The sequence below is a fragment of the Choloepus didactylus genome, chromosome 19, assembly GCF_015220235.1.
Source record: "Choloepus didactylus isolate mChoDid1 chromosome 19, mChoDid1.pri, whole genome shotgun sequence".
Taxonomy (NCBI): domain Eukaryota; kingdom Metazoa; phylum Chordata; class Mammalia; order Pilosa; family Megalonychidae; genus Choloepus; species Choloepus didactylus.
The window spans coordinates 29680855-29693812 of record NC_051325.1 but is presented as its reverse complement, the minus strand read 5'-3'; the positions used below and the strand labels follow the sequence as shown (position 1 = coordinate 29693812).

Sequence of the window (12958 nt, the reverse complement as noted above, 5' to 3'; positions counted from 1 at the left end):
TGGTACCCGCCGCAGCTGTTTCCCACCCCTCTGTCCAAAGCCCTCTTTCTTGCTGAAGCAGAAACTGCTCTAGGCATCCTTCTTAACACACCCACGCACTCACTTCATTCTAGCTGGCATCGGAATAAAGTGATTTACCATTCCTGAAAACTCTCTCGAAGCATTGAGAGGTTTCAAGAGCCAACCAAGACCGGCTGGAGCCATAGAGAAAAGAAAAGAAACAATTGTGCAGCGGGCAGGACCCCTTGTCAGGTCCAGCCACAGGCCATACGGTCAAATGGAATTTTTCAGAAACCATCCCAGTTAGGGAACGGAATGTAACGGAGTCTGGGGGTCAGGGCTGTGGAAAGGGTTTGGCTCGTTGGAAATTAAATACCGTGAAATTACTGAAAGCAAAGCAAAGAGTGTGAAACCCAGCAAGGTTAGAGGAAACCAAAGAACCTTGTCCCAGAGCCTGATGGGACGGGTGAAGACTTTCCTCGTTAAATTCGCCTGGAAAGAAACCAGATCAGCTCCAGGGCTGGCCGCATTGTAAGTTTCTCTCAACATCAGAGAAAGATGGATTTGGCTGTGGTATTTAACACAACGTTCAACACGGCCAACATAGAGGGTTTGGTTCTCATTTAAAATAGAAAAAAACACCCCGGTGGTTTTGGCTGAGGGAGGCCAGCTCCACCCAGGCTCTGGCCCCAAGACATCTGCATCAGCAAGTTTCAGGGTGGAACACGGCCAGTCACTTGATCCTACAAAGTGAAGTCCCACAGACAGTGAGAAGGTTGGGCCTGCTGGGCTCACTTGCCGCGGGGAGGGAAGGAGCGGACTCCCCCTGCACAGGCCCTCTGGGGGGTCCTGGAGGAGACAACCTCCAAGGGGATGGAACATCAGCCCGTTCCACAGGGCCCCGAAAGTAGCAGACCCATGGCTGACCTCACTTGGCTGGTCCACAGGGTCTGAGGAGACTTTTCTTCCTCCAGGTGCCCCCAAGACATGGAGAGCTTTGGTCAGAAGTTTCAAAGCCTTAAATGTCCCTAGGGCAGGGCCATTCTACAAGTTGGCTGTCGCAGTGTGGGGAACGCTGGGGCATCAGGCCTCCTGTCGCAAATCTGCAGGCTGGGCCTGGCTGACTGTTAGCAACAGCTCTGAGAGTCCAGAATTCTCCATGAGGGAGGATCCTCAGCAACCCCAGGCCCTGGGGCTTCTTCTCTCTGACTCAGCATCTCCCCAATTCCCTGTGACCCTCACTCAGTGATGGTGAAAACAGGCCCGGAGGCCCGACTGCGCCAACATCTGCCCAAAGCAGGTGGGCAGTGGAGGTGGAGGGCCCCGAGGCCAGGATCCAGGCTGGCTGGAAGACGGCGGCGTGGACCTGCCCGAGAACTCACCGACCTTCCCAGTCACCCCCAGGCCTCCCCCCCAGACCCATCTGTCCTCACTCACCCCTGAGCCCCCAAGTTACAGCCAGAGTGCCAGGAGGAGGAGGAGGGAGGGGGGCGGATGCGCTCGTGGTCATCCTGCATCTGCAGACGGATGGGCCGGCGCAGCCCCCAGGAAATGTTCAGCAGTCCCTCCACGATGAACTCGTCTTCCTCCTGCCCGCAAAGCAATCGGCACCGTGAGTACAGAAAAACCCTGCCGAAGCCGGCACAGCGGATGGGCATTAACGGATGGCTTCCTCCATGAACCCCAGCTCGGCATGCCCCAGTGACATTCAAGGGGTGCAGGCCGTTACCTAGTCCACACCCCAGCTTTGAGACATGCTCTACTGTAAACACATCCCTGAGACCCTGCCAAGGCCCACCTCACAGCTCAGCACAAAAGCTGCAATGAAATTCAAATATACTTATGCAGATTATGCAATTTTTTTTTTAATACTAATGACATTAAAGAAAGCAGAGCACATCTTTTTCGAATAAGCAAGACTAGACTTGCTAATGGAAGCAAGAACTGAATTCTTGAATTAGCTACTTTCCCCTCCTCCACCAGGGGAAGTGATGTGTCTTTATCACATGTTTAGCCATCAGACCCGCTGGTTGAAGGCAGATTTAAAGCACTGTTTCCCCAAACTTATTCTGCAGAATACCCTAGCAGATCTAGTGTTAGCCTAAAAAAGTTGTGGAGTGATAATGAAGTGGGAGAGGTGGTGTTAAATATTGTTAATCAGATTTCTTAACAGCAGGACTTCCCAGAGCCTATAATAAGCTAATGTGCTGTATTACAACTCTCCAAGAGGTGAAAAAAACCCTGTAAGAATTCCAAATTTATTCTCAAGGTTGTTGACTGATAAGTTAAACACGAAACCTTTCTAAGGGCATTTTCAGGTTCTAGCCCAAATAAATGGATCTCATTTATAATCAAGAAATCCTTTCATCAGTGGGTATTCTGAGGACTTGTTCTACAGGACACACCCCAGGAGAGCTGTTTAAAGATCACAATCTTGCTAATGGCCCAGCCACCAATTAGTGGACGCTCTGAGGACAGTGTCTAAAAAGATCAGGGCTCCTTTCCGCAGCCACAGAACCCCCTTTCCAAGCCCATGTTTTATGGGCAGGGCCCACAGGTGTGAGAACTGGGCCACGACCATGTCTTCAGGACAAGCCCCTGGGTGAAGATGACACCTGTCCAATTAGCAACCCGAGTCCCAAGGTCATCCTGAGAGGGAGGGGACAAGAAAGAAGGCAGGAGAGGAGTCAACAACTATGGGATCTTGGAGAGAAAGTCATGATTTACACACAGCAGTTGATGTGGCCTTCCAGCTGGTCAAAGCTGGCACCTTTATATTACTTAATTGTAGGGCAGAATTTAACCAAAGTTGGTCTTTACCTAAATGGTATAGTTTGAGGAACACAGATAAGGCCACTGCATCCCACATACTACCCCCAACTAGCCTATCTTAGTAGGTGAAATTCCACCATTTGATATGGGTTAAACTGTCAGGGCTTGATAACCTGAAAACTTGCTTAGAAGAGTATTACCATACCTTCTTATCAGTCAAGCACACTTGAGTATAAATTACTCTACCAGGCTCCTTTATATCTCGCCATGTATCTAATAACAGGCTCTACAGAAATGGATACAGGATGAGAAAGCTCAGATCCAGGGTGGGGGCTGGGGAAAGACAGATGATCACAAAAAGCATTCCAAAGAAGGCACCCTGGGAAGAAACTGGAGTTACTACCTAGAGCTTATGTGAGTTGCCCAAGTCACTGCAGTGACAGGACTTGAGCCCAGATGTCTAAGCACAGAGGAGCAGATAAGGTTCCAGACTTGCCCAATAAGAGGAGAACTGCTTGAGAGCCATCTGAAAGGGTTATTTCATGACAGCTTCCCTTTGGAGAATCCCCCATCTGAGGCTGGTGCCAGGCCAGCCACACATCCATAGGATGTCTTAGGAATAGAAAAGCACATTTTGGGGGCCCCTGGCCCCGAAGTGTCTTGAAAACTGCACACAGAAGTTTGCTTGACCTAGGACCTATTCTCCTTGTAATATCAGATGCTAACTGTAATCTATACTCAAAACTACCTCCTCCCTGAGACTCACTGAGATACTGTTATCTCTATAATCCTCCCCTCCTTCCTGTTGATTACAGTCAACCCCTCGCTACATTGCATGACCCCACTCCGTCTTATGCTCTCATACCCATTAGAATGTTGAGCCCTTATAACCAGCTTATTCAGCCCCTCAAAATGCGGACTATTTCCCTGTTGTGCTCTGAACTGGCCGCCATTCAGAGCAGCTCCTGAATCCATTCAGAGAAGCTCCTGATTTCAGGGCAATGTGCCTCGACTTCCCCACCCTATAGGTAAGCCCCATAATAAAAGCTCATGTCCCAGAACATGTCTGATGCTTTCTTCAGTCCTTTGGCTACAAAAGCCCTCTTGGGCTGTGACACACATCCTTTTCAGACAACACTAGGCCTGAGGTCCCCTTCCACAGAACCCCAGGGACTCCCTCTAACATCCTAAATGAGAGGCCACTCGCTATGGCAGGAGGAGCAGGGACCGCCTGGGACCTCAGACCCGGAACCCATGAAGAGAGAGACCAGGCTGGTCCTCCAGGGAAGGAGCCGCACAGACTGCCTGGCCTGGAGACTCCTTACCTCTCGGTGCCGGAGCTGCAAATTCTGGCCTTCGTAGTACAAGTTGTAGGTCTTCAGGTGTAGGAGAAGTTCATTCCTTACGGGAGAAAATACAAGAGACATAACATTCTCAGCTGACACCCCTCAGAAAGCAGTTGTTGCCTCTTTTTCTTACCTCCCACTCGCCCTTCAGTCACCCCACTTTGGGTGCTTGCTGACACGTGTACACACACACACACACACAGTTCTGCCATCACTGCCCCATCACCACTGTCCCCCAGGACCAGGGTCAAGAGTAAACACCATCCTAGAACTGACTGAGCCTAAGGAGCAACTCCAGGAGCAACTTCAGAGAACCGAGGCAGGCCTCCTCGGCTGACAAAGGCTGACCGCCCCGACGATGCTCCCCGAGCCCGAGTGGAAGAAGCAGGTGTTAACGAGTCACAGGCACAGAGACAAACGCACAGTAGCACAGTAAAGCCCCCACTCAGGGTTTCTCCGCCTCCCCAAGGCCTGACCTCCCTCAGGTCTGCTGTGAATTAGGAGAGGACAATCCCTCCAGGCCTTTACACGACTCAGAAACGTGCAGGCTTTTCAGATTAGAAGGCCAGGTCTGTACCGTGCTAACTCACGCTGTTACCCGACGGCCTTATCACGTGTTTAAAACTCACAAGCTCCCATCAAGAGTGGAAAGGATGACTAATGGGAGGGACATGGAGCTCTGCAATAAAGTATTACACAGTGATGAAAATATGAATGAGCTACGATGACACAGAACACAGAGGAATCTCTCAGACGATACGCTGGTGAAAGACGCCAGATGCAAAAGAGCACATATTGCATGATTCCATTTCTGTGAAGTTCAGATTCAGTGTCTAGCAGTGGGTGTAACGGACTTCTGGGCCAGGCAATATCCCATTCTTGATCTAGGTGCTGATTACGCAGGTGGGCTCAGTTTGTAAAACAAAATTTTTAAACCTTCCAGACTCCCCCCGACACCTGCTCTCTGTCAGACACTCCTCAGCTGCCAACTGCTGATTTTGAGGTGTCCCGTCTGGGAGCACAGCTCTACCAGGCTTGGTGAGGGAGGGCATTTTACAAATCTAAGCATGCTTTAATCAAGTTTTATCTAAAAGTACATGTCATTGCACCCCATGACCTTCTGGAAACTTAGGGGCTGGGAGGGAAAAGGGGCCTGTGGAGGGTACCCTGTGTTTTGCCTGTTCTCAGGCAAGACATGCAGAATTCAGTTCCTCTAAACCCAACTATTTGATGGAAAGATTTGGGGTTAAACCAGAGGTTAAACCAGCTGGAAATTCCAAAAAAGCTCCTGACAAACCTAGATAAGTTGGGGAAATTCTATGCAAATTGAAATGGATTACTGAAAAATGTGATTCCAAATGACGTAAAACAAAAGCTCTTTGGTACTTTTGAGTGCACAAATCTGAAACTAGGATTTAAAATTACCGGCCGGTAGAAGTCCCTGGGGAAATCCTTCAGTAAGGAGATAAGGATGATCTAGGCCTCGTACAACGATGTGTCTGTGTATGATCAACGGGGTCCAACAGTCTTAAAACGACTCTCAGATAAATTAAACATTTATTTAGCATAGAGAACATCCAGCCTGTGCAATCCCTGGGCTGGACCTAAAAATATATCAAGTTTATAATTTTAAAAAGTCCATTTGGGCTTAGCCCTTGTTACATTCGCAAAAAGTCTGAGTTCAAAAGGTTTTAGTGCATATGAAGTGATAAAACAGTCCCCTGCTGTTCCAAGGCAATTGGGCCCATTTTAGTCAGAACCACAACAGCACAGGGACACACCTCCCCAGCCAGACACCTGGATGGACACCACAGACAGGAGAGCGAGCAGCCAGCCACCTCCTCCACCAGGAAGCCCTCCAGGACACCACCTCTTTCAAGGCCCCCCAGTTTCCCTTACTACACCCTCCATAGCCAGGCTCTGGGGCATGATTTTATCTGTAAGCCTTGCTGATGCTTTTACTCGCCTGAACTCCTCACCCACAAAAGCCCGGTGTCTGATGCACAGAGAAGGCACATCCGTCAGGGGCTTACACAGCCCCCTGCAGTGTGCCCAAGCCAGGGCTGGTCCCCGGGGACACATCGCTGGAGCAAAAATCTTACTTGGAAATGTATTTATCTTGTCCGCACGGGACTAGGGAAGTTTGGTCACTATAGTCCATTCTTCCTTGGTCTTTTCATCAGAAGGAGATGCCTGTATATGAAAGGAGAAGACAGAGGTAAAAGTAAGGACATGTCCTCAGGAACTTGGCAGAACTTGGGGGAGGGGGCAAAAATTGGACAACAGGGTCTCCAGCCCCTCTGGATGCCCAGCTTGGGCTGCCTCATGCTGCCCCGGGACCAGAAAGATGCCAAACCGCTCACTGCTGCCCCTGCTCGCCACAGGCTCTGAGAGCGGACAGCCAAGGAAAGAGAACTGCCTTGGAGAACATTGGCCCCCACGTTGGTTACAACCAATATTACAACTGGAGACAACGGATGAGTCTCCTCCCTGAGGGGACCGTCATAGCACAGAATAGACACAAGCATGTGACAGGACAGGCTCAGACTCCATGGAGCTGTACTGAAGACTGGCAAACCTCCGACAAATGCCCACACAGGGTGAGTGCAATAAATAAGCATATGTGTCTATGATCACCCATTAAAATACAACAAGGAGAAAGGCAACTTACCTCCCCGGAAAAATAGCAATACGTTATAAAATGCAGTTCACAAAACCATAAAAAAAAAATGAGCCTGATTTTGTTTAAAACATATGTAAATTTAAAATATTTGTATATATACATAATTACATATTATACATACATAGTATATATACATTTATTTGAATATATGTATATATGCATGTATTCAAATATATGTCTATATACATATTATGTATACATTTATTCAAACACATATGTATGTATATGCCAAGGTTTCTCAACCTCGGCACTACTGACAGTTTAGACTGGATAATTCTTGGTTGTGGGCCTGTCTTGTGCATTGTAGGATGTTTAGCAGCATCCCTGGCCTCTACCCACTACCCACCACCCCAGTTGTGACAATCAAAAATGTCTTCAGACATTACTAAATGTCCCCTGGGGGCAAAATCACCCCCACTGAGAACCTCTGATATATGTCTATCTGTATACAAATGAACAAAAGGCTGACTCTTTCTGGACATTGGAACTGCCAATGATTTTTTCAAACATTTTATTATGAGAATTTTCAAACATAAAGCTAAAAATACATGACAGTGAACAGTATCTACCCCCCCACCTGGATTCTACCCTTAACATTTAACTTATTTTACGTAAACAATACTTAACTTCATCACATATCTTCCGTCTACACCTCCCTCTACCCATGCATCCATCCACCTTACCTTTTGATGCATTTTCAAAGTTAATAATGGACATGTCACTTTCCCCTAAATACTTCAACATGCATATCACTAAATTGAGTTCAATTGTTTATGGTACTAGTGATGTTTTATTTTTCCTTCTCCTTAACTATACTTTTCTGGACTTTTGATACTTACATAATACATGTACCTGAAGCAATAGGGTTAAAATGTAGGTGATCCAAGGAAGGCAGTGGGAGCCACAGGCAAGCATGAGGAGGTCACCTGCAGTGGATGGAGCCATGCTCTGAGCAAGCAGAAGCCCTTTCAGCCCCCAACCCACTGCCAGGGGCTCCAGGGGATCACAGGGGATGGGGGCCCTCAGACACAGAGGAAGGTGCCCACTGCCCACCCACCTGAGGTGCTGGCCTTCACCATTCCTCGAGTCTGAGCAGAAACCAAGATGGCAGGAGATATCGAGACTCAACCCAGGGGAGGCCAGGGCCTCGGAGGCTCAGAGAGCTGAAGTGCCTGCTCTACCCTTCAGCGGCTCATGGAGGCAGCAGGGAGTGGCCAAGGGTGGGTAGCATTAATGACCCCCGACCAAGGTGTGTGAACCCAGAGACTGCAGACATGATATGGTTACAGACCTCAAGGTGGGGAAATTATCCTGGATTATCCAGCTGGGCCCACTATAGTCCCAAGGGTCCTTAAAAGTGGAAGAGGGAGGCTTGTTGGCTCCAGGCAAGATGTGCACGGTCCACAATGCCTGAGGCTGGGTTCTGACTGAGCTCCCAGGGGCGTCCCTGGCCTTTCTACCAAACTGACATGTCAATCAAGAGACTATCGGTGGCTCCTGGAGGGGAATGACCAGCTGACCCACCGTATCACAGGGTATCAGAACAAGGACCAGGCGAACAAGTGCACCCAGCACTAGCACGTGTTACACAGAAAGCTCATTTATTTGTCTACCATAGCAGATGCCAGCCTGAGGGCTTCAAAAACGATGGAATAATCTTCCAGTAGGCTGCTTCGAGGTGTAATTGAATATAATTCATATTCTATGAAGTGGAGACAGGGTCTGAACCAATGCAACCTCTTAAAACATGAATGAAACCTGTGACTCTTTTAAAAACTGTGAAATTCTGTAGAAAGCTACTAAATTAACTGTTGCCTCAATGCAAATATTTATTTTAATAATTTAGCAGATTCCTCAGTGTTCCAGTTTGCTAATGCTGCTGTTATGCAAAACAGTAGAAATGGATTGGTTTTTATAAAGGGGGTTTATTTGTTACAAATTTAGTCTGAAGGCCATGAAAATGTCCAAATTAAGGTATCGACACATGTATACCTTCACTGAAGGAAGGCTAATGGCATCCGGAAAACCTCTGTTAGCTGGGAAGGCATGTGGCTGGTATCTGCTCATCCTAGGTTGTGGTCCAGCTCCTCTCTCAACTCCTACGCATTCTTCAAAATGTTGCTCTTGGGGTGTTTTGTCCTCTCTTAGCTTCTCCAGAGCAAACTCTGAGCTAGCATCTTGAAAGCATCAGCAAAAGTCTGCTTTCAATGGCTGTCTCCAAAATGTCTCTCTCAGCTGCAGCACTGAGCTCCTTCTGTCTGAGCTCTTATAGACCCACACTGAATGGGCGGGGCCACACCTCCAGGGAAATAATTCAATCAGAGTTACCACCTACAGTTGGGTGGGTCACATCTCCATGGGAACAACCTAATCCAAAGGTTCCAACCTAGTCAAGACTAAATATATCTGCCCCCACAAGATTGCATTAAAGAACATGGCTTTTTCTGGGAGACATAATATATCCAAACTGGCACACTCAGTAATGTCCTTTTTCCTGAAATGGGAGCAGCAATGTTTGAACAACAAAGCCATTACCATGCCTCCAAGCCTAGCTTTTTAGTTTCAACCTGAAACAAGCCTAGCTTTTTAGTTTCAACCTGAAGAGGAAACTGAGGGAGTGTTGGGCCATCGGTAGGAACTGGTGAGACTCCCGACTGAGAATGACCAAGAGACATGTCTGCTCTCTTCCATCAGTCTGCAGGTGAGGTCCCTCTGGCTGCTGTTTTCAGGATGCTTTGAAATAAAGCTTGTCTTTCCACACACACAAAAAAAAAGGTGGAAGAGGGAGGCAGAAGAGGTTAGGGGGATGCAAGGAAAGGGCCCCATCCCAGTGGCTAGTTTGAAGATGGAGGAAGGGGCCTGTCAGCCAAGAATGTAAGGAATGCAGCTCCAGGAGCTGGGAAAGGCGAGGAAATGGGTTCTCTCCCAAGGTCTGGATTCTTTTCCCCCAGAGTATCGGATGGAGTGGCTCTGCCAACACTTTGGTTTTGGCCCCACTGAAACTGATTTCAGACTTCTGGCCTCCAGAACTATGAGATAATAAATTTGTATGTGTTTAATTATTTTTTTTTTAATTAGAGAAGTTGTAGCTTTACAGAAAAATCATACATAAAATATGGAGTTCCCATGGACCACCCTATTATTGACATCTTGCATTAGTGTGGTAGGTTTGTTACAATTCATGAAAACACATTTTATAATTGTACCATTAACTATAGTTCATTGTTTACGATAGGGTTCACTGTGTTGCACAGTCCCATGTTTTTCTAAAAATTTCTATTCTAGTAACATACATACAACCTAAAATTTCCCCCTTTTAACCACATTCACACAGATGATTCAGTGCTGATGATTACGTTCACAATGCTACCAAGTTTGTGGTGAGTTGTTAGAGCAGCCACAGGAAACTATTCCCATGGGATTTAAGTGGGGCAGGGTATGATCTGATTTGAATTTAGAAAGATCTTTCCGCCTATGCCCTGCTCTGTGGAGAATGGACTGGGGAAGACGACACAGGGGAGACCAGTTGAGAAGCCTCAACCAGGGAAAGGGGTGACAGGGATGGAGGCACAGAGCCAAAGGAGTTTAAAGAGGTCACGATGCGTCTGTTAAAATTTTTGGAAACTGGCAGATTGCTAGATTACACACGGGGTCAAAGGCAGAGTCCGGATGGTGCCAGGCTGTGGCGATGCTGCGGATGGCGGCTATGGCCACGTCATGAGGTGAGGGGCAGGGAAGGGATGGGGGGAGGGGAGGAGGGCTGCCTGGGCAAGCTGAGCCTTTGGGGGCCCGAGGAACCCTGCAGTGCAGACAACCAGAGCAGGTGTGGTCTGCAGCCCAGGAGAGAGGCAGCACGTGCAGAGGGGAGTGAGGTTAGGAGCATGGAGGAGAGCACAGGGGAGAGGAGGAGAGGTTAAAGGGGCGGGCCAGGGGCAGGGCTCCGATGAACACAGCAGGCCAGGGATGGGCAGAGGAAGAATAAGGAAAACCAGAAAAACTGTATTATACCCTAGAAGCCAAAAGAACAGGGGCCTCAGGAAGGAGCTAATGGGAGCATCCTCTGATTCAAACCCCAGGAAGGTCATGGGGGACTTTGGCCAGAGCCAATTCCATGGCCTGTTTAGAGCAGAAACCAGACTGAGGGTGCCTGACCATCAGCAGGCCTTCTTCCCCTGAACACGCAGATTGTTCTTCAGTTACGGGAAATGTCATTCTGTCTTTCTTTTATTATTGCCTCTCTTCCTTCCATGCTTTTTTGTTCTGCAGTCTCTCCATCCGCTCCATCTCTCTACCACCCATCCATCCATCCATCCATCCCCTCCATCCACCCACACATCCATCCATCCATCCACCCACACATCCATCCATCCCCTCCATCCACCCACACATCCATCCATCCATCCATCCACCCACCCATCCATCCATCATCCCCTCCATCCACCCACATATCCATCCATCATCCCCTCCATCCACCCACATATCCATCCATCTACCCACACATCCATCCATCCCCTCTATCCACCCACACATCCATCCATCCATCCACCCACACATCCACCCATCCATCCATCCATCCATCCACCCATCCATCCATCCCCTCCATCCATCCACCCATCCATCCATCCCTACAGCTATTCTCCACGTCTCATAACCTATCTCCTTATTTTCCTCAGAATTCTCCAGATTAATTCACTGATGGAATTTTCTGCAGAACCTTCTCTTTTGTTCACTGCTTCCATTATGGCCTATAATTTGGCAATTTTGTTTTGCACCTGAAAGCAATCTGTCCTGCTCTCAAGAGAATTCCCTTTTGTTACCAAAATCTTACTAATACCAATTAGAAAATTTGTCTTCTCTACTGTTATTAAAACTATTTAGTACCAAAGGAAAAATACACAGATCAATGAAATAATCTAGCATACAGAAATAGACCCAAATATATTTGGGAATATAGAATATAGGCAGAATTTCTAAATTCAGGGGAAAGATAGATTAATTCTTTTAAAAAATGTTGTTGGAAACTGGCAGGTTTTGTCAATGGAGAAGCGGCTGGAGTTCGGAAAGGGGAAGATGGGAAACTAAATCTCCACCTTAGTCCTTCACCAAAAGAAATTACAGATGAATTAAAACTTTAAACAGAAAAAAATACAGTGCTGGAAGGAAATTCAGAATATGTATAATCTTAAAGTAGAAAAATCCTTCCCATGTAAGACCCAGACCAGAGCTATAATTAAAAAAAAAAAAAAAAAAAAAAATCCCAATATGTGAAAATTCTAAACTTCTGGTTAGAAATAAAATTTACTTTATACAAAGTCAAAAGGCAAGTGACAAGTTGGAGAAAAGTTATTTTACAATATATATGGTAAAAGGCTATGTCCTTAATATATAAAGTGCTTATAAAAATCAATAAGAAAAAGTCCTATACCCAATAGAAAACTTGGCAAACGATATGAACAGATAGTTCACAGAGAAATAAATACAAATACTTAATAAACCTATAAAAAGATAGTCAATGCCCCTTATTACTATTTTGCAATTACTGGATTGATACAAATCAAGTAATTTGATGGCCCCAAATGTGGGAATTCCCCAGGGCTTAGTTAAACTCTCTACCGATTGGGTGATCTTTCCAAGGCCATGGCTATGAAACTGACTTATATGCTGATGTTGCCCAATCTTTATCTCCAGTCTGACTTCTCCCCACCTTTTTTCTTCCTTTTACATTTCTCAGGGAAGGAATGTTGGGAAAATACTTACATAGCCTATCACATTCTTGAATTGAAATTATAGGAAACCGATTCTAGGACCCAACTCCCCAAACGTCTGCCTCAAGGACAACATCTGCATCTGTCTTCACAAATGTTTCAACCGTCACCACAAATTACTGGCTACCTCCAGCCAGCTGGGGGGGGGGGGGAGCTAAAATTTACATATACTACTGTAAGGCAAACACAGCAGCAGAGCTAACAAAGGGCCGGAAATTTAGAGTGAAGTGTGATATTCCTTCAACAGCGTATTGTTACCCTCACAAGGAAGAGTCAGAGGAAGACGGTTTATGGGGCTGGAATGTGAATTCAATTGGAAGCTTCCTCCCGGGTTGCCTGCCAATATCTGCGGCCTTGGAGAGAGGGACTTGCTCAACTGGCTGGTTGCAACT

The 12958-nt window shown here is 47.0% G+C and overlaps 1 protein-coding gene across 2 annotated transcripts in view; it reads right to left on the bottom strand.

Moving 5' to 3' along the window:
• RASSF2 (Ras association domain family member 2) overlaps nt 1–12958 on the bottom strand; it is a 39801-nt gene that overhangs the window by 12942 nt on the left and 13901 nt on the right. For both annotated transcript variants that reach the window (XM_037811367.1, XM_037811368.1), the window contains 3 exons: nt 6221–6311; nt 4098–4173; nt 1438–1589 (listed from right to left, as the gene is read on the bottom strand). In XM_037811367.1, coding sequence (XP_037667295.1) covers nt 1438–1589; nt 4098–4173; nt 6221–6279 — 287 coding nt within the window. In that variant the 5' untranslated portion in view covers nt 6280–6311. The remainder of the gene's footprint in view (nt 1–1437; nt 1590–4097; nt 4174–6220; nt 6312–12958) is intronic.